This window comes from Crocodylus siamensis, chromosome 1 (assembly GCF_052110815.1).
Source record: "Crocodylus siamensis isolate JL-2025a chromosome 1, ASM5211081v1, whole genome shotgun sequence".
NCBI classification, from domain to species: domain Eukaryota; kingdom Metazoa; phylum Chordata; order Crocodylia; family Crocodylidae; genus Crocodylus; species Crocodylus siamensis.
In genome coordinates this window covers 420,448,935-420,467,204 of record NC_143395.1, presented here as the reverse complement: position 1 = coordinate 420,467,204, position 18,270 = coordinate 420,448,935, and the positions used below count along the sequence as shown (strand labels likewise).

The 18,270-nt window shown below is 56.7% G+C and overlaps 2 protein-coding genes across 2 annotated transcripts in view; both read left to right on the top strand.

Annotated features, from left to right (window-relative positions):
• Nucleotides 1-18,270, top strand: part of LOC149875538 (uncharacterized) — a 246,051-nt gene that overhangs the window by 81,852 nt on the left and 145,929 nt on the right. Inside the window, exons 1-3 of the mRNA XM_090030939.1 lie at nucleotides 5,406-5,501; nucleotides 11,227-11,457; nucleotides 15,678-15,798. Coding sequence (XP_089887065.1) covers nucleotides 5,412-5,501; nucleotides 11,227-11,457; nucleotides 15,678-15,680 — 324 coding nt within the window. The 5' untranslated portion in view covers nucleotides 5,406-5,411 and the 3' untranslated portion in view covers nucleotides 15,681-15,798. Of the gene's footprint in view, nucleotides 5,502-11,226; nucleotides 11,458-15,677; nucleotides 15,799-18,270 lie in introns of the transcript that reaches the window.
• The window catches only part of LOC149875529 (uncharacterized), a 433,980-nt gene continuing 416,216 nt past the window's right edge, over nucleotides 507-18,270 (top strand). Inside the window, exon 1 of the mRNA XM_090030944.1 lies at nucleotides 507-2,230. Coding sequence (XP_089887070.1) covers nucleotides 1,401-2,230 — 830 coding nt within the window. The 5' untranslated portion in view covers nucleotides 507-1,400. The remainder of the gene's footprint in view (nucleotides 2,231-18,270) is intronic.

Sequence of the window (18,270 nt, the reverse complement as noted above, 5' to 3'; positions counted from 1 at the left end):
CAGTCGCGCTCACGCTGGACCTGCAGCTCCATCTTTGCTTCACCCGCTGGGCCTCCAGCTCCATCTTTTTGAACTCTAGCTCCTACTTGAGCTTGCTCGGTCGCTCCCGCTCTTCAGCGTCTAGCCGCATCTGGTACTTCCAGTGCTCCTCCGTAGCGGGGGATCCCTCGGAGGGCTGTGGACTTGGCGTGTGGGGATGTGATTCTGGGGAGGACTCAGGAGTTGGCATTCGTGAAGGGGCTCTGTGCCTGAGTCATTGTCGCACAGGAGTTTAATCAGCTCCTCCTTTTTTAGCCTTTTCTTCACTTGAAGGCCTCTCCCTTCCTCTAGTTCTTTTAGTTCGGGCACGGTCATTTGGACATACTCGTCCAACATCCTGGCTATCTACACTATGCAGTCAACCCGATGCCAAATTAGACAATGTTTGCTCAAGGAATTTCAGTGACTCTATTATTCTTCCCAAATTATGTCTCTAATACAGCTCAGTATTTGGATCCCACCCAAGTTGGGGGCCAAAAATGAAAGCCTCTCTTAGTTTGCAGACCTAACGGGTCTCTTAGGCATAATTTAGACCCAGCCCTCAATAAGTCTCCCACCCCGGTCACAAAGGAGGACTTTATTGATTACCGGGGTAGGGGGAAACTAGGGGACAGGGTTGAGCAATATCTTAGAAATCCCATAGAGCAAACAGTGGCTGAGGTAGCCTGTTGATCACGCATCCGAGTTACCGCCAGCTAGACATCTACCCAGATCTCGAGTCGCTTACTCACAAGCATCGCCCAGAGGCCGGTGAAGTTTCCCCTCGGACGCAGGCCATTTCTAGCTACGAGTTTTGGGGGAGAGAGCCAGTTTCAGATTGTAAAGCTCCTCCAGGTCGCCCGCATGGCTGCTGCCCCCTCCTCCTGGGCAGTCCTAACTTATACAGCCGCTGTGACCTCATCCCCCTGGGCCAGTGGAGGCCGGCACCTGTTGGCTGCGGCCAGCCAACCTGAAATACATCACTAGTTGCCGGGCAGACTCCAGCCCCCAGGTAGCTGCCCCTCCCCCGGCAGCCGACACCAGCCCCGGAGGCGGAGGGAGCCGGCCCCCCCAGGGGTGCAGCCAGCGCCGTCCCGCACGAGACAGGGTGCGGCCCCCCTGTGCTGGGCCGGCCTCGTCAGCGCAGGGGCAGGGAGCAGAGATTTAGCGGGAAACAGAGGTGTCTTCCGCCCCGCACTCATCCCGGGCCGGCCGCAGCCGCGGGGCAGGGGACGGGGTGAGCCGCCGCTGCCCGGTGCCGCCGCGGGGGTCGGCGCCACCACGGGCTGCGAGCTCCGCCCCCCGGCCGGGGCTGCGGGACCCGCCGCTGCCGAGACCCCGCCCCACGCGCCGGGCCCCGCACTCTGCGCCGCGGAGAAGAGATGGCGTCCCGGGGGCCGCTGGGAGGGGCCCGGACCGGGGCGGGGGCGGGGCTGGGCCCGGGCCCTCGTTACCCCTCGGGACTGGGGCCCGGCGCGCCCCCCCGCAGCTACTGCCACCTACCGACCGGCGCTGCGGGCGCTCCCAGGGGCGGAGCACCTGTCGGCCCCGCCCCGCCCCCGGCGCTGCTCCCGGCCCCGCCCCGCCCCAACCTGGCCTCGCCCCACCCCGGCTCCGCGCCCAGTGAGGGCGGGGCAGGGCGGGGCGAGGAGCGGAGCAGCCGCATCCCGGGGGCCGCGGGAGCGGAGCCGGACACCTGCAGCAGCGGGGGCGGGGCGGGCACCGCCGGCTCCCCGGGCCGCCCCTCCCCCGCATTGCTGCCCCCGCCCCCGCCGCGCTCCGGGGCCAGGACAGCCCGCACGGACCCGCACCGGCACCTCCACGCCGGACCGCGCTGCGCGACCACGCCCCTCGGCCGGCAGCAGCCAATCGGTCCCTGCCACTTCCCGGGGGGGCGGGCACGCGCGGCGTGGCGGCCAATGGCATCCCGGCTCCGGCTCCCGGCCGAGAGCGTCGCCGGCGCCGCGAGATCTCGTCCGGCCTCCCGCACCCGCCCGCAGCCCGCGCGGGGACCCGGGCAGCGCCCCCCCCCCCCGCCCCGCCGGGAGCGCCGCCGCAGTGCCGCGGGGGTAGCGAGGGCACGGCTGGGGGGGGCGACGACCGCAGCCAGCGGCGGGGCCGGGAGACGAGACAAAAAGGGACGGACCAGAGAGACAAGGAGAAAAAAGGGGAGGGAAGGGCGGGACGGAGGCTCGGACACGCGGGGACGGAGGTGACTTACAATCCCGTCTTTGCACACGCGAGTACACGCGCACACGCACACACTCTCTCTCTCTCTCTCTCTCTCTCATGTTTGGGCAACTCCAGTATCTTACCCGACCGCCTCCAGGAGCTGGGACAGTCCGGCTCAGCGCCTGCGCGGTGCGAACACGGGTTGATTCCCCCGCGACTGCAGAGCTGGAAGTGGTGCCCCCCCCCGCATGGCCCCCAGCCCCCTGCTCTCGCCCCCACCCCCGCCCCTCCCCGAGACCCCGGCCCCAGCCCCCCCACCCCTGGACCCCGGCGTCTGGGCCCCTGCTCTCCCCTGCACCTCTGGGAGGGAGCCCACAGGCACAAATCTCCACTTTGTCTGTAAAAATCATGTAATGTAAACCTTTGATTTTTATTTTCACCTGCATTCAGCAAATACCAGTTCAGCATCAACCCGAACCTCCATTCACGTGGTCTTTGTGGCAGCCAGTAGGGGGCGCTCCTGCGTCGAGCCGCCCACCTCCCCGGTGCCCACCCCCCCGGCTCCCGGCGCCTCCCTGGGGCGCCTCCGGCCGGCCGCCCCCCTTCCCGGAGCACGCTCGCTCGCCTGGGGGTGACGCCGCCCCCGTCACCCCGAGAAGGGACTGTCTCGGCCCGGTGTCCTCAGGGAAACACAGGCCTAAAGTCCCACAGGTACTCGACCCCGGACAGGCACTTGGGCCAAAAAGGAAAGTCTCTCTTAGTCCACAAACCTGAGGGGTCTCTTAGGCATAATTTAGACCCAGCCCTCAAGAAGTCTCCCACCCCGGTCACAAAGGAGGACTTTATTGATTACTGGGGTAGGGGAAACTAGGGGACAGGGTTGAGCAATATCTTAGAAATCCCATAGAGCAAACAGTGGCTGAGGTAGCCTGTTGATCACGCATCCGAGTTACCGCCAGCTAGACGTCTACCCAGATCTCGAGTCGCTTACTCACAAGCATCGTCCAGAGGCCGGTGAAGTTTCCCCTCGGACGCAGGCCATTTCTAGCTCGTGAGTTTTGGGGGAGAGAGCCAGTTTCAGATTGTAAAGCTCCTCCAGGTCGCCCGCATGGCTGCTGCCCCCTCCTCCTGGGCAGTCCTAACTTATACAGCCGCTGTGACCTCATCCCCCTGGGCCAGTGGAGGCCGGCACCTGTTGGCTGCGGCCAGCCAATCTGAAATACATCACTAGTTGCCGGGCAGACTCCAGCCCCCAGGTAGCTGCCCCTCCCCCAGGTAGCCGATACCAGCCCCGGAGGCGGAGGGAGCCGGTACCCCCCTCAGGGATGCAGCCAGCGCCGGTCCCGCAGGAGACGGGGTCAGGGCGCGCCTCCTCTGCTGGGCCCGTCCTCACCACATTGTCACCAAGAAGAGATTTTGGGGAGGAACAAGGGTGGCTGCCTGCCACAGGTACAACAGAAGGGGCAGAGTCAGGGCCACGCTTTGGGGCCGGCCGTGTAATCACTCCTTTCAAGTCCATCATTAGTTAGTATTGTATAATATTGTAATAATATATAATATTTATATAATGTATTTCCCTCTCATTTTCTCACACCATCTTTTCTTGGCAATGAACTATTATGTCATTATTGAACTGATAAAAAGCACCTTTGATCTTGTGGTTTGAGCTGTGCAAGGGGCAGATGGTGGGGGAGTCGTTATGGGCTTAATCCATGTTGTGCCAGCGCAGACCCAGCCCTTTCCCTGCTGTCTGACCTGAGGCACGTGTGCCACACAAAATGCCATAACGTGCCGCACACTGGCCCCCGTGCTGGGATTGCTAAACCCTGCTCCTGCTTGTAGGGGCTATCAGCTAGCCCCACTTCCAGAGAGCTGGGGTGCACCCGGGGTGATAGCAAATGCCTTCAGGTCAGGGGCATCACAGCTGGCAGAGGTCCCATAAGGTGAGGACAGTTATGCAGGGGTTGACAGGGGAGAAATGAAGGGGACCGCCCTGTGACAGGCTGGTTCCCACCCAATGGCTTGAGGTCTGGGCTCACTTCCCTTGCCTGGGTGCTGGACCCAGGTCTCTGTAACGCCTGGGAAGGCTGCTGGACCCCGTTAGTGTCACGATGGCTCCAAGGGACTCTGGTGTTTCAGCAGCTCCCTCTGCCACAGGCCTGATGAGAACCTGTGATCATCCTCTGCCCTTGTTAGTCCTAGGCATTGCCCTCCAAAATGAATTGACATTTTTAAAATCCTGCACCACGGTGAAGGCACGCTGCAGAGCGCACCGCTGGGTGCACTGTTTCCTACGTGTTTGTGAGTCGGGGGGTTTCTCATCTCTGCCCCCCTGCCTGTGAACGCCCTGTCTCCCCAGCCGTCCTCCTCCCTGCTTCTATTGCTCCCTTGCCCTCACCCCTCCTTCCTCTCCACTCAGTTTCATTCTTCCATTTACTTTCCCTTTGGCCCCTTGGCCCCTCGGCCCCTCCTCTCCCTTGTTAGAAGCTGACTTGCAGGAAATGAGCTGCTGCGCTCAGGGAGGCACCACCCAGGATGGGCCCAGCCTGCACAGAGCAGCAAGAGCAATCAGCAGAAGCCGGGGCCGTGCAGCCTCAGACCCTCCAGGACAGGACATGGCTGAAGAGGCCGCCTGCTCCATCTGCCTGGACCTCCTGCAGGAGCCGGTGACCATCGGGTGTGGGCACAACTTCTGCCGAGCCTGCATCACCCAGTACTGTGAGGACCGTGTCCGTGGCTCAGGCGACGCCGTCCCCTGTCCCAGCTGCAGAGCAGAGTTCCAGGTTGGGAGCTCCCGGCTCAACACGCAGCTCAAAACCCTGGTGGAGGAAGATTAAAGAGCAGAGTCTGAAGCCAGGAAAGGAGAAGATGGAGAATCAGTATGTGGAGCACGAGGAGAAGCTCAAGCTCTTCTGTGAGGAGGACGGGGAAGCCATCTGTGTGATCTGCAGGGAGTCCCAGGCTCACCGCGGTCACCCAGTGCTCCCCATCCAGGAGGCTGCCAAGGATTACCAGGTAGGTGACACCACTGGCCCGGGAGAGCCCATGGCACAGACACAGCGGGACCGGTTTCCAACCTTTGCGTTTTCTGGGGGGGAAGGCTCCTACAGAGGCTGGGACTGTTTGGGAGCGGGTGGCGGAGGGCGGGGGCTTGGCGGATGTCACTCCCTTACGCACGCCTGGGATCCTTTGTGGCCAGGGAAGGCTTGGCAGGGTTAGGGATGGAAGGACTGGCGGATGCCAGGAAAGTCCTCAAGTTCCTCAGGGGGAAGCAGAGAATGGCTGATGTCGGGGAGTTGAGCACGGACAAGGTCAGCAGGGTGTGGGGAGGGTTGGTGGGGAAGGAATGGAAAGGGGAGCACGAGGAGCTGGCCTGGAGGGCCGTGAGAAACGCACTGCCAGTGCGACAAGTACTATGCAGGGTGTGGGGAGGGTTGGTGGGGAAGGAATGGAAAGGGGAGACAGGATCTATATCTATATCGATGGGGACTCACAGGGTCCCCCAAGTGCCCAAGAGAAACTTTGTGACGAACCTGAGTCCGTGGCGCACGTTTTGTGGGGTTGTTTTTATGCACAGAAGGTGTGGGGGAGGGCAGGGGCTTTTTTTGAAGGAGACAGGGAGGGCAACGGGGATCACGAGTGAAAACGTGCTCTATGGTTTGACAGAGGGGACGGATGGGTCATGGGGAGTGAGGGTGCTTGTCACATGTATTAAAGTAGCAATTTGGAAAGTGCATTCCCTGCTAGCACTAAAGGGCTCGTGCTTTTCAACGGTAGAGTGTCTGCAATTAGCTATGCACGAGTTGTATTTCTATAGCGGAAGAGGAAAGCAGAGAACGCAAGGAGGGGGTACAACGCCCTGGGAAGGGCTGGACTTCAGAGGGTTGTTTCAGCCCCGCGTAGGCATAGGATAGTTTAAGGGACAGCATATTTGCCAGCAAGGGGGGGGGGGGCTTTCAGCAGGTCAAATGCGACATTGAATATGTGAATATTATGTAATAAGGTGGGATTCTGGTTCCACAATGTGTTTAATAGTGCCTGTTTTTGTTTTTCCCCTCTGATAAAATGGATAAGGGGCTCCAAGAGTGGGTGAGGGAACTTGCAATTATATAAGAAACAAGTTAAATGATTTCTAAATGGGTTTTCAGGAATTCCAAAGTGATATTATTTCTTCTGTGAATGTTAGGAAATTTTGTAAAAGTGAGTTTGTATTAACTTTGTGAAACCTCAGGTGCGTTTTGTTTATTTGTAGTTTTTCTTAATGTGTTTCATAGTGACAGTTTTTTCTAATAAAATGTTTTTAATATAAAAACCCCCCCCCAAAAAACAAAAAAAAACCCCCACTTACCTGGCAGGGGCAGCACCGTGTGTTTGGGTCCAAGCATGCAGTTTTCCTTAAGTGTTCCTGGGGATGTCTGTTCTCCTGGCGTGGCTTAGCACCTGTCGGGGTGTTGGGGCTCAAAGCCCACTTTATGGAAATGGGAGGCTCCTCCCTAACTTGCTCCTACACCCATATGGCCGAGGGCAGGCGAAACTTGGGGGCATCCAAACCCCAAGCCTCCCGGCTTGCGCCTGCACATAGGCTGCCTGTCAGAAGACTTTGGAAATACCTGAGGCCCCTGGTGGGGGTGGACGACGTGTGCCCATTGTAGGGCCACGTACGGTTCTGGACTGACTCATGGATTTGGACTTGATTTGGCTGATTTGGCGTGGAACGTGAAAAATGGCTTTAAACAAACCAACAGAACAAAACTCACTGGCAGGAGAGATACCATGACTGGTTTCGGCTCGGGTGGTTGTACTTACCAGGAAGGGCAATCCCCCTCTCCTCAGTCTTGAATGACTTATAGCAGTTGAGTTGAAGGTCTACTGCTTGCACTGCAGGCAAGCTGACCCCTGAGAGAGTCTGCAAATGCCTCCCGATGCAGGATCTTGGCTACAAGACTTATGTTCATAGGGTTCAGCTCTTGGGCTTCCCTTTAGCTTGCTGCTTCAGCCTTTTGGTGGAGTGAAATTAGTGGGCATCTGGGCTCCGAGGCCTCTGGGCTTGTGGCTTGCACAGGGGATGCCTGCCATGTACCGGGCAGCATCTGAAGTCCCACGCTGAAGTGTCCGCAAGGGAGGGTACTTGCCGGTGGTCGTGCAGCACAGACTGGAGTGATTGAGCTCTGCTTCGCTGACAATTCAGAACTGATTTGGGCCAAGAGATAAAATTAGTTAACGGTGGCGGGCCAGTCTGGGTTGCTCCTGTGCTGAGCCTCCCACCTCACTGCTCCTGGCCGAAAACCATGCTCTGAGTGTCTCCCCTGTGGCACCCACGTCTAGTCAACCCCCTTCCTGGAGCCCAGTCACAAGCCTGGGGTAACCGCTGTTACCCCCGGACTCGGGTCTTTGGTAGGGCTCTGCGCCACCCAGGGTGCACAGACCCTGCAGACCTTGGGGTTGCTTAACCCACTGTGGGATTTTGGGGTGCTTCCTTCCTACAGGAGGAAAAGAAAAGCTAAGGCCACCTTAGCAAGCCTAGCAAAGTTAGCTAACAGGGCTGGTCTAAGGTGGTTACTACAGGGTGTCACAGCTGCCCTCAGGGCACGCCCTGTGCTGAGCCCCACAACTTTCTTGGCCTCAGCCCTCTTTGTGTCACGTCTCTGGGCCCCTTGGCCCTGTCTTGCCGTGTGTCCCAGCCCCTGGGATCCCTGGCCCAGGGTGGGCAGTCCCTGGCCTTTGAACTCAGCTCAGCCCCCAGAACAAACTGAACAGGGCAACGCAGAGGGCTGATAGTATTTTCTCCATACAATGCAGCTCAGAATATGACACAACTTGGGTTTCAAAGGCAGAATAAAGATAAAAGAGCTTTTCATGTAGTGAGTAACAGAGGAGCAGCAGCCTGGGAGCAGAAACTGCTCCCTCTTCTGCTCCAGTGCAGATGTGACTTTCACTTCTGCTCAGCAGAAACTCTTCTCACCACATTTCTCACATGTAATGCACACTACGATTCCCAGCCGCTGGTTTGGAGGGGAAAGGCTGTGTTGTATGTGAAAAAGTATGGTCATTTTCTAGATTAAATGAAGTGTTTCATAGAGTCTCATGGGATATAACTGGCCAGACTGGAGGGGACAGGGGTCATGGCTGCGCTGTGTGGCAGCTCGGGAGCTGTCTCGGAGGGAGACGGCAGCACGGGCCGTGTAGGTGGGAGCGATGTGTCTGGAGCAGGAGGCGCCGGGAGGGCCCTGGGGGGTGCAGGGCAGGGGCCTGATCCTGTTCAACAATCCTGGCTGTGAGCTTGTTGCTGGACTGGAACTGGGCTCAGAAAGTCTGTGGTTGACACTGAGTTGGGAGGTGTTGCCAATGGGCCCAGATTCACGCTGAATGGCTGCAGGAGTGCTGAGCTTTAAGGAATCAGTCTCCATGCCCCGGGATTGTCCTTCGGGAAAGGTTTTGGCTGATCATAGAGCATGGATGCCAGAGCCTCCAAATCCACATTACTCCAGAGTTGGGAATGCTTTTCTCTCCCTTTCCCAGAAAAAAATCTCTGGACTACTGTCCCCTAGACTAGATGCCAGCACTCACTGCTTGAATTAACTGACCAGTCCCAGGTGTCTCAAATGCTGCGTTTCAGACTAAGAAGAGCCTGCGGTGGGTTGTGGGGGGAGGTGGTGTGTGGGATGCTGCAGGTCAAAGCAAGTGAAGGACTGTGGGGGTAAGGGGATGACAAAGCCTCCTCTGGTAGGAGCACGCGGCAGCCACCATCTCTCTTGTCCAGGTCTCCACCTCCAGTTCCCTTACATCTCCCTGCCATGCCTTGTTGTTAAGAAAATTGAAGAGAGGTCAGGTGATAAGAGGATGGTAAGAGGAGAGCTAAGATCCACCTGGATGAGGACGGTCCTCTTCACAAGCCTCTTTCCACCCCTACATCCTGCTCCTTCCTACTCCTGGCCAAGTGTCCAAATGTGTAGCCTTACCCCTGGGATCCTGAACCGCTCAGTCTCCAATTGCCACTCACTCTCCTGCCCCAAGCCAGAAGTCACAGTGTCTCCTGGCGCACGGCATCACAAGTACTTGTCAGTGAATTCAACACTCCCCCATTCGTACAAGAGAAGATCAAGTGGTTGTCACCGAATCCCCCTGCTTCACTTAATGGACAGGAGATGAATTCATGATTAGTCACCAGCCTCTTTGATTCCCCCCAAAATGAATTAATATCCATGAATTCCACAGTCCCGCCCAATCCGTGGCTGAGCACTTCATCATCAATGAACTCACCAGCCTCCCTTGGTGCCCCAAAGATCAGTTAGTTATTCCTGAATATATAAGGCTTCATCCTTCATACTAATTACATTAATTGTCCTGCTTTTTTTCTGTAGTTTTGTGCTCTGCATCTCCACGTGCAGGGCACAGCATTTCCAAAACCAGCCGTGCGTTCTTCTCGCTGGGGGTTGTGTGCCGGGTCCTTGTTTTTGAGCCCACTGGAGCTCTTAACACACAGGCAGCATAACCCAGCAGGGAGCTGATAACTGCTCCATATATGACTGTGTGCAACAGGGAACCTGCTCCTTTGTCCCCGACAGCACATGGACCCTTTTTCTGGGTGCTCCGGTGCCCACGCAGCCCCACTGGGCTTCCTGAGTAGGTCTGCCCTCGCACCCTGCCCTGCCAATGTTTCGTGGCTGGCACAGTGATGGGAGCCAGCTCTGTTACAGGGGAGAGATTTTGGGGAGAAACCAAGGCGGGTTGCTGCCACACAGGGCATTCTGGGAAATGCACTTCTGCCGAGGGGCAGCAGCTGGAATTTGCTGGTGCTGGAGGCAGATGTTGCCCCATTTTCTTGCTGCTAAAAAACAGAAGGGTTTTTTTCCTGCTCATGAAGTGTGTCTGCAGAGCAACCCTGAGGTGCCAGCGCCCCTGAGCCAGTGCCGGCAACGAGGGGCCGAGAGGAGCGGGGAGGGGGCTGGCCAGGAAGCCCCCCACACGGCTGCTTCTGCCGCTTGCTTTCCCTGCACATTTACTGATCCCCGAAGCCCATGTCTGTGCCTGTCCCAGCTGTCCCAGGGCTGTGGCACCGCAGCAGGATTTCCATCACATCCGTGTTTCGGTTTCTGTGAGATTTCTCTAGCAGCTCTCTGAGGTCTAAAAGCCTCGTATCAGGATGGGCATCGCTGAGGCAGAGGAGGAGTGGTGCAGAGCCCTTCCTGCGGGGCCCGGGGGCAGGCAGGCTGGGCACTCGGCATTACCCTGCCCTGCGGGGAGGGGGAGCCCCGTGCTCTTTCACCCCCCGTGCCCCCGCGTGAAGGGAAAGGGGCTCTGGAGTTTGCTGTTCCCCACCCCAGGGCCAAGGGGAGGCAGTGCGTGTTCCCCTGCCCTGGGCCCGTGCACAGGGGCTTCAAGGCTCCCCGGCCTGGGCAGCTCTCACCGGGGCAGAGTTCATGTTTTGTGGGACTGGTGCGGGCTCCTTCTTCCGCCCTGCAGCCCCTTCCTCACGTGTCTCTTCTGTGCTTTTCCTGGTTCTTGGGCTGTCATTTTAGGATCTTCCACTTTCCCCACCCTGGAAGGGAAAAGCCCCTGGCAGAGGAGCCTGTCTCCTATGTAGAGAGCTGCTGTTGGTGAAGGGGGCTCCCTTGGGGTCCTTCCCACCCATCTCCCTTGGCCAACACATGCTCCAAGTGCTTTACATGGAGCTCCTCCTGCATGTCTCGCCCCAGGGACAGCCCCAGGCCTGGCACAAAAGCACTGACATCGACAGATCGGCCAGAGATGACCCGTGGCCCACTGGGTTTTGCTGCAAGCCCCAGAGCCTTTACAGAGGCCCCAGATCCTAAATCTCTACTCTGGATAGCAGCCCTTTTGCTATGGGGTGAAAGTATTGTGTGATCCTTTCTCTAGAGAGTGCACCACTATATGTAATGTGTGTGTCGTATAGCTGGTGACAGTATAGCTACTGACAAAGGGCTGCACACCCTGAGTTCATGCCTTCCCTCTGCCAATGCAAAGCTGGAAGCGCAGATGGCAGCTCACGCTTGTTTTTGCTGCTTGTCCTGGAAGAACAAGGTAAAGCGACAGAGAGAGAGCATCCAGTCTGAGTGCGAGAAGCTGCGTCGCTTTGTGAGCGAGGAGGAGCAGCGGCTCCTGCAGAGCCTGGAGGAGGAGGAGAGGGAGACTCTGCGGCACCTGGAGGCCAACGTAGCCCAACTCTCCCGGCAAAGCGCCTCCCTGCGCAAGCTGATCTCGGGGATAGAGGAGAAGAGCCGGCAGACCCCTGCTGAGCTGCTGAAGGTGAGCGTGCGCTGCTGATCCGGCCCCCAATGCTGCTGCCGTCTGGCACAAAGCAGCCCTCGGCCTGGCCCCCAGACCTGGTGGAGACTGGGCCAAGACTCAGGTGAGACTTTCCATCAGTCTGGAGATCTACCAGTTTGTGCTGGGAGGAAATTCTGATCTGGGAGAAGTGCCAGGTTATTAGTCATGAAGGCTCCTTACAGACGTGAGCATAAAAAGGGCTGTACTGTACATCCAGTGTGTCCCCGCACTGAACCCAGCGCGTCCCCAGACCCGGCGTCACATTAGTTGGACCTGGCTTCACAATGTCGTCGTAGACTGGGCGCTTCAGTGGGGCTTTTCTGGAGCTTATCTCTAACAGTTGATTGAATCTGCTTTATATTAAAGCATCAAAAAGCCTTGTTGAAGTGCATGATCTATACAGATGCTAAGGAGCGAGGTCAAACTAACATGCTGCCTCTTCCAATAAAGCACAGGGTTTTGGGGTTTTTTTAATCATTTCTGTCAGCAGCCAAAATGGACAGGAAAGCACATCTGGAGGTAGCCATGCAAATGTTCAGAGCAGTGTAATGCTGAGACAGAGGTGACAGCAATGAAATGGTTCATCGCCCCTTGAAAAGCCAACTCCGGACTGTGGGAGAAGCCGGCTGGTTTGACATGTCTGCTAGTAAGATCAAGGGTCAACCAGTTAACCACCTTGATATGAGCCGCCCTCGTTAGGATTCAGAGTCAACACACCGATGCATGCACAGGGCAGCTGCGAACTTGGAGCTAGTCACAGACTAGTAGAAAAAAGAGGCTAAAAGGGACGCGGGAGGTCAGTTCGTCTATCTCCTGCTCAGGGCAGGATCAGGCCAGTGGGAACCATGCCCTTTGAAAAAATTATCCTGGCACACATCCACAAATGTCTGTGTGACCTCGATGCCCACACAGTCAAATGGGTCGCCAACACGGCGACCCCTCCCCAGACAGACTTCACAACCTCTCTGTGCCCGTGTTTAATCCCCCTCATTGCTAGCACCCCTCCCTTGGGAAACTGTGAAGAAGTTCCTCCTAATATCCAATCTAAATCTGCTCTCTTCTAGCTTGTGGCCATTATTTCTTGCGCTGATGAACTTATAGGCAGCCACCAGGTTGCCTCTTCAGGCCCTTAACCATACGAGTCAACACACCGATGCATGCACAAGCTGCGAACTTGGAGCTAGTCACAGACTAGTAGAAAAAAGAGGCTAAAAGGGACGCGGGAGGTCAGTTCGTCTATCTGCTGCTCAGGGCAATCAGGCCAGTGGGAACCGTGCCCCACAAATGTCTGTGTGACCTCCACATCGACCCCTCCCCAGACAGACTTCACAACCTCTCGTCCGTGTTTAATCCCCCTCATTGCACCAGGAAAGTTCAGCAGTAACAGCCGCGCAGCCAGCGCGACGGCAAACGATTGAGCTGCTACAATAAATCCAAATTGCCCCGAACAGAAGCAATCGAATCGATCCTCATCTCCATGTGCAACCCACAGCCCTCATCTGCCCCACGGCTGACCCCCGACCGAGTCACGGCCACGCGGGGCTGCTCTGACTTCTCTCCTCCGGCAGCTTTTCTCCTGAGCGCCACGGCTGGAGAGGGGGCTTGGCTGCAGCCGTGTTGGGCTGAGGACATGGGCAGGCCCGGTTCCTTGGGCAGATGTGATATCTCCTATTACACCAGCTAAATAGCTAGAAAAATTGTTCCTTGCCAGTTTTGTGGCACAGACGCCCTTCTTCAGGCACAAGGAAACTCTGCCTGATGGCTGGAAACTGAATTAAACAGGATGCTCATCGTCACCTTCCTGGCTGAAGGAAATGGCCTTTACATGTGCCACAAAGGTGTGGTTGGCTGAAGGCCCCTGGTTGTCCCTGCAGAAATATTGCTGGAGGTTTGAAATCTCTGACATCTTTGCAGAGGACCAGCGACACAAGCGGCTACGGCTTCCCCTGGACGGTATTCGTGGCATCAGATCACAGCAGGGTGCGCCGGGTTTGCTCGTAGAGAGCACAGCGCAGGACTCGGTCTCCTGTGTAACCCGCACGGGGTGAAGAAGCGGGGCGGCGTCTTCTTGTCCAAGCCTCAGCAATTCTTGTGTGGGGGCAGGGTCCCAAGCCTGTCGCCCAGGTGCTGGAGACGTGCTCTCCTCTCCACCGCGCATGTGGGGCAGGCGTGTGGCAGCAAGGGCTCCGGGGCAGGGAGAGGGGGGAAGCACCAGAGCAGCACAGCACCACCCCGCAGCAGCGAGCCCAGGGGCGCGGGCAGCCGGCGCAGGGGCTGCAGACAGGGCAGGGAAGCTCGCAGCGCCCCCCCGCAGTGTCCGGGCAGCCCCCAGCCCTGCGCGTCCGGCTCGGGCAGCCCGGGGGACAGGGGAGCGGGGTTGCAGCCCCCCCCGCTGTCTGTGAGCCCCGGCCCAGTGCTGCGCCCCCCCTGCCCCCGCCCCCGCCTCCCCCCGAACCAGCAGTGCATGCGTGTGTCTGTCCGCGTGTACGTGCCTGCATGTGCGTGTGCATGCATGTGATTGTGTGTGCATGCACGTGCCTGCACTCGTGTGTCTGTGTGTGCATAAGCATGTGCATTCATGCATCTCTGTGCATTCATGCATTCATTTGTCTGTGTGCCTGCATGCACATTCATGTGTCCATGCGCATGTGTGTGCACATGTGTTTGTGCATGTTTGTGTCCGTGTGTGCATAGACATCTGTATGTTTGCATGTATCTGTGTGCATGCATGCATGTGTCTGTGTGTGCATGTGTCTGTGTGTGCATGCATGTGTGTGTGAGTATGTGCATGTGTGTGCATATGTCTGAATGTGTCTATGTACTTGTGTGCATGTGCACGTGTGCATGCATTCATATATGCCCGCGCATGCATGTGTCTGCATATCTGTGTGCATGTGTCTGTGTGTGTCTGCATGCATGCATGAGTGCCTGCATGTGCTTGTGCACACATGTGTGTGTTTCTGCATGAATGTGTTTGTATGTGCATGCACGCATGTGCGAGCATGTACATGTATCTGTGTGCATATCTGCACATGTCTGCATGCATGCATGTGCTTGTGTGCATGTGTTTGTGTGTGCTTGCATGTGTGTAGGCGTGTGCATGTCTATGTGCACGTGTGTGCATGCATGTCTGTGTGTGTTCATGCATGCGTGTGCATGCATTGGCATGGGTGGATGTGTGGGCATGTGTCTGTGCATCTGTGTATGTGCCTCTATGTGTCTATGTGTGCATGCATGTCTTCGTGCAGATGTCTGTGTACCTGTCTGTTTGCATGTGTGTGCATGCGTGTTTGTGCATGTGTATCTCTCTGCATGTGCACATGCCTATCTGTGTGTGTGTGTGTCTGTGTTCATAGCAGGGAGAGTGTATTTGTATCTGTGTGTCCATGTGCAGAGAGTGAGTGTGTAGAGTGAGTGCCTGTCTGCATGTGTGTGTGTGTCTGTCCACGTGTGCATGCATGCATATATCTGTTAATGGCATGGAAAGTGTGTTTATATATCTATGTGCAGAGTGAGTAGAGTGCACACCGAGCTCTGTCTCTGTGTGCGTGTGTCTCTGCGTGCACACACGTGCATGCGTATGTCTGTGTTCATGGCTGGGAGAATATGTTTGTGTCTGAGTGTCCACGTGCAGAGAGACGGTGAGTCATGAAGGACGCGTGTGTGCGGCGGTGGCAAGAGCACTGCGGTGTAGGCAGGAGAGTGGCGGAGGTCAGCGGGAGCTCGCACAGACACCGCTGGCACTGCCAGCACAAGGGGGACGAGCACTGACCAGGGGTCGGCGACCCCCCCAGATGCCGCCGGCAGTGTCGGCACTGCCTTTTTGTAGGGGCTGAACCACCACACTCAGGGGGTGCACGTGCATCCCTGTGCACCCACTGCACTTCGCCCCTGTGGTGAGTAGAGTGTACACCTGTGTGTGTGTGTATTTAGCCATAATGGGGGACGGAGAGGTAGGTAGCAGGGAGAAGAGGGGGGGCATGTGCCCCACCACGGCCAGCCAGGTGGCCCGTCTCCCCAGCCTCCCCTGCTAGCACCCGGTGGGAAAGGGCCCCCTCACCCCGCTGTAGCCCAGGCCCCAATACACATGAATCCGCAGGGTGGACGGATCTCAACCTAGAGCCTGATGGGCAATGTGCTAGTACTGTCTCTAAATGTGCAAGTTAAACATTTCATTAAAACATCTGTTTCCTGACCAGTAGGGAAAGCACACGCGTGTTCATGTTTGCTTGGACATTTGAAGAAAGAGAGCTGAAGACATCTGAAGAAAGAGAGCTTTGGGAACATGAAAGACTGGGGGTGGACAGCAATACGGCACAGGTAAGGAACGAGAAGGTTAGAGACAAAGAGCCCTTTGGGACTTGGAGCGGGGGGGCAGCAAAGGCACCAGTCGCAGGGCTCAAGTGCCTATATACTAATGCTAGGAGCATGGGGAACAAGCAGGATGAACTAGCGCTCCTGGTTGCACTAAACGCCTATGACTTAGTGGGGCTGACGGAAACCTGGTGGGATTCATCCCATGACTGGGCGGTACATATCGAGGGCTATAGATTGTACAGAAAGAACAGGGTGGGGAAAAAGGGGGGAGGGGTTGCGCTCTATGTTAAGGAGCAATATACATCAACCCTCATCAAGACAGAATCAAAGGATGAGGAAGTAGAAGGACTGTGGGTTAGGCTACATGGGGGGCAAGGAGAAAAGGATTTGGTGGTAGGGGTCTGCTACAGACCCCCACATCAAGGGGAAGAAATAGATTTGGGGCTCCTGAGGCAACTCTCGGAGACCATAAAAGCTAAAGAGGCGGTGGTCATGGGGGACCTAAACTACCCGGACATCTGTTGGGAGACACAGACAGCAAAGTCCCACCGCTCACGCAGGTTTCTAACCTGTGTACAGGACCTCCACCTGACGCAGGAGGTACATGGTCCCACTAGGGGGAATGCCTTACTGGATCTGGTATTGGCAACGGGGGATGACATAGTAGGGGACCTACAGATCGGTAGCCATCTGGGGGACAGTGATCACCTAAAAATACAATTCAGCATAAGGCGTCGAGTGGGTAAGGTAACTAGTAGGGTGAACGTGCTGGACTTTAGGAAAGCTGATTTCAGTGAACTCAGGCGATTAGTGAAGGACGCACTGCAGAGTAGTAGTTTTGAAATGATGGGAGCCCAAGAAGGGTGGCTGTGCCTTAAGGAAACTATCCTTCGAGCACAAAGCGAGACGATCCCCGTGAGAGGTAAAAGAGGGAAAGGGGCCAGGAGGCTTCCCTGGCTGACCAGAGAAATCCAGGGCAGACTAAGGGCCAAAAGGGGAGCACATAAAAAGTGGAAACAGGGAGAGATCACCAAAGAGGAATATACCTCTTCTGCTCGTGCTTGTAGGGAGGCAGTTAGACAGGCCAAAGCTACCATGGAGCTGAGGATGGCAACCCAAGTAAAAGACAATAAGAAATTGTTTTTTTAGATATATAGGGAGTAAAAGGAAGGCCCAGGGAGGAATAGGACCTCTGCTAAATGGGCAGAAACAATTGGTGACGGACAGAGGGGACAAGGCTGAACTCCTCAACGAGTTCTTCGCCTCAGTGTTCGTAAGCGAGAGGCACGACAAGTCTCTCACTGGGAGTGTAGGGAGGCAGCAGCAAGGCACCAGACCTGCCATGCGTGGACCCTGAGGTGGTGCAGGGTCACTTGGAAGAACTGGATGCCTTTAAGTCGGCAGGCCCGGATGAGCTCCATCCGAGGGTACTGAAGGCACTGGCCGACATCATTGCAGAGCCACTGGCGGGAATATTTGAACGCTCGTGGCGCACGGGTCAAGTCCCGGAGGACTGGAAAAGGGCCAATGTGGTTCCCATTTTCAAGAAGGGGAGGAAGGAGGACCCGGGCAACTATAGGCCAGTTAGTCTCACCTCCATCCTTGGCAAAGTCTTTGAAAAAATCATCAAGGCTCACATTTGTGAGAGCCCGGCAGGACAAATTATGCTGAGGGGAAACCAGCATGGGTTCGTGGCAGGCAGATCGTGCCTGAACAATCTAGTCTCTTTTTATGACCAGGTCACAAAACGCCCCGACGGCAGGAGGAGGGGTGGATGTCGTATACTTGGACTTCAGGAAGGCCTTTGATACGGTATCCCACCCCATACTGGTGAACAAGTTAAGGGGCTGTGACTTGGATGACTGCACAGTCCGGTGGGTGGAGAATTGGCTGGAGGGTCGCACCCAGAGAGTCGTGGTGGAGGGGTCGGTTTCGACCTGGAAGGGTGTGGGCAGTGGGGTCCCGCAGGGCTCGGTCCTTGGACCGATACTCTTTAATGTCTTCATCAGCGACTTGGATGAGGGAGTGAAACGTACTCTGTCCAAGTTTGCAGATGACACTAAGCTATGGGGCGAAGTGGACGCGCTGGAGGGCAGGGAGCAGCTGCAAGCAGACCTGGACAGGTTAGACAAGTGGGCAGAAAGCAACAGAATGCAGTTCAACAAGGAGAAATGCAAAGTGCTGCATCTAGGGAGGAAAAATGTCCAGCACACCTACAGCCTAGAAAATGACCTGCTGGGTGGCACGGAAGTGGAAAGGGATCTTGGAGTCCTAGTGGACTCCAGGATGAACATGAGTCGGCAGTGTGACGAAACCATCAGAAAAGCCAATGGCACTTTATCGTGCATCAGCAGATGCATGACAGATAGGTCCAAGGAGGTGATACTTCCCCTCTATCGGGCGCTGGTCAGACCGCAGCTGGAGTACTGCGTGCAATTCTGGGCGCCGCACTTCACGAAGGATGCGGATAACCTG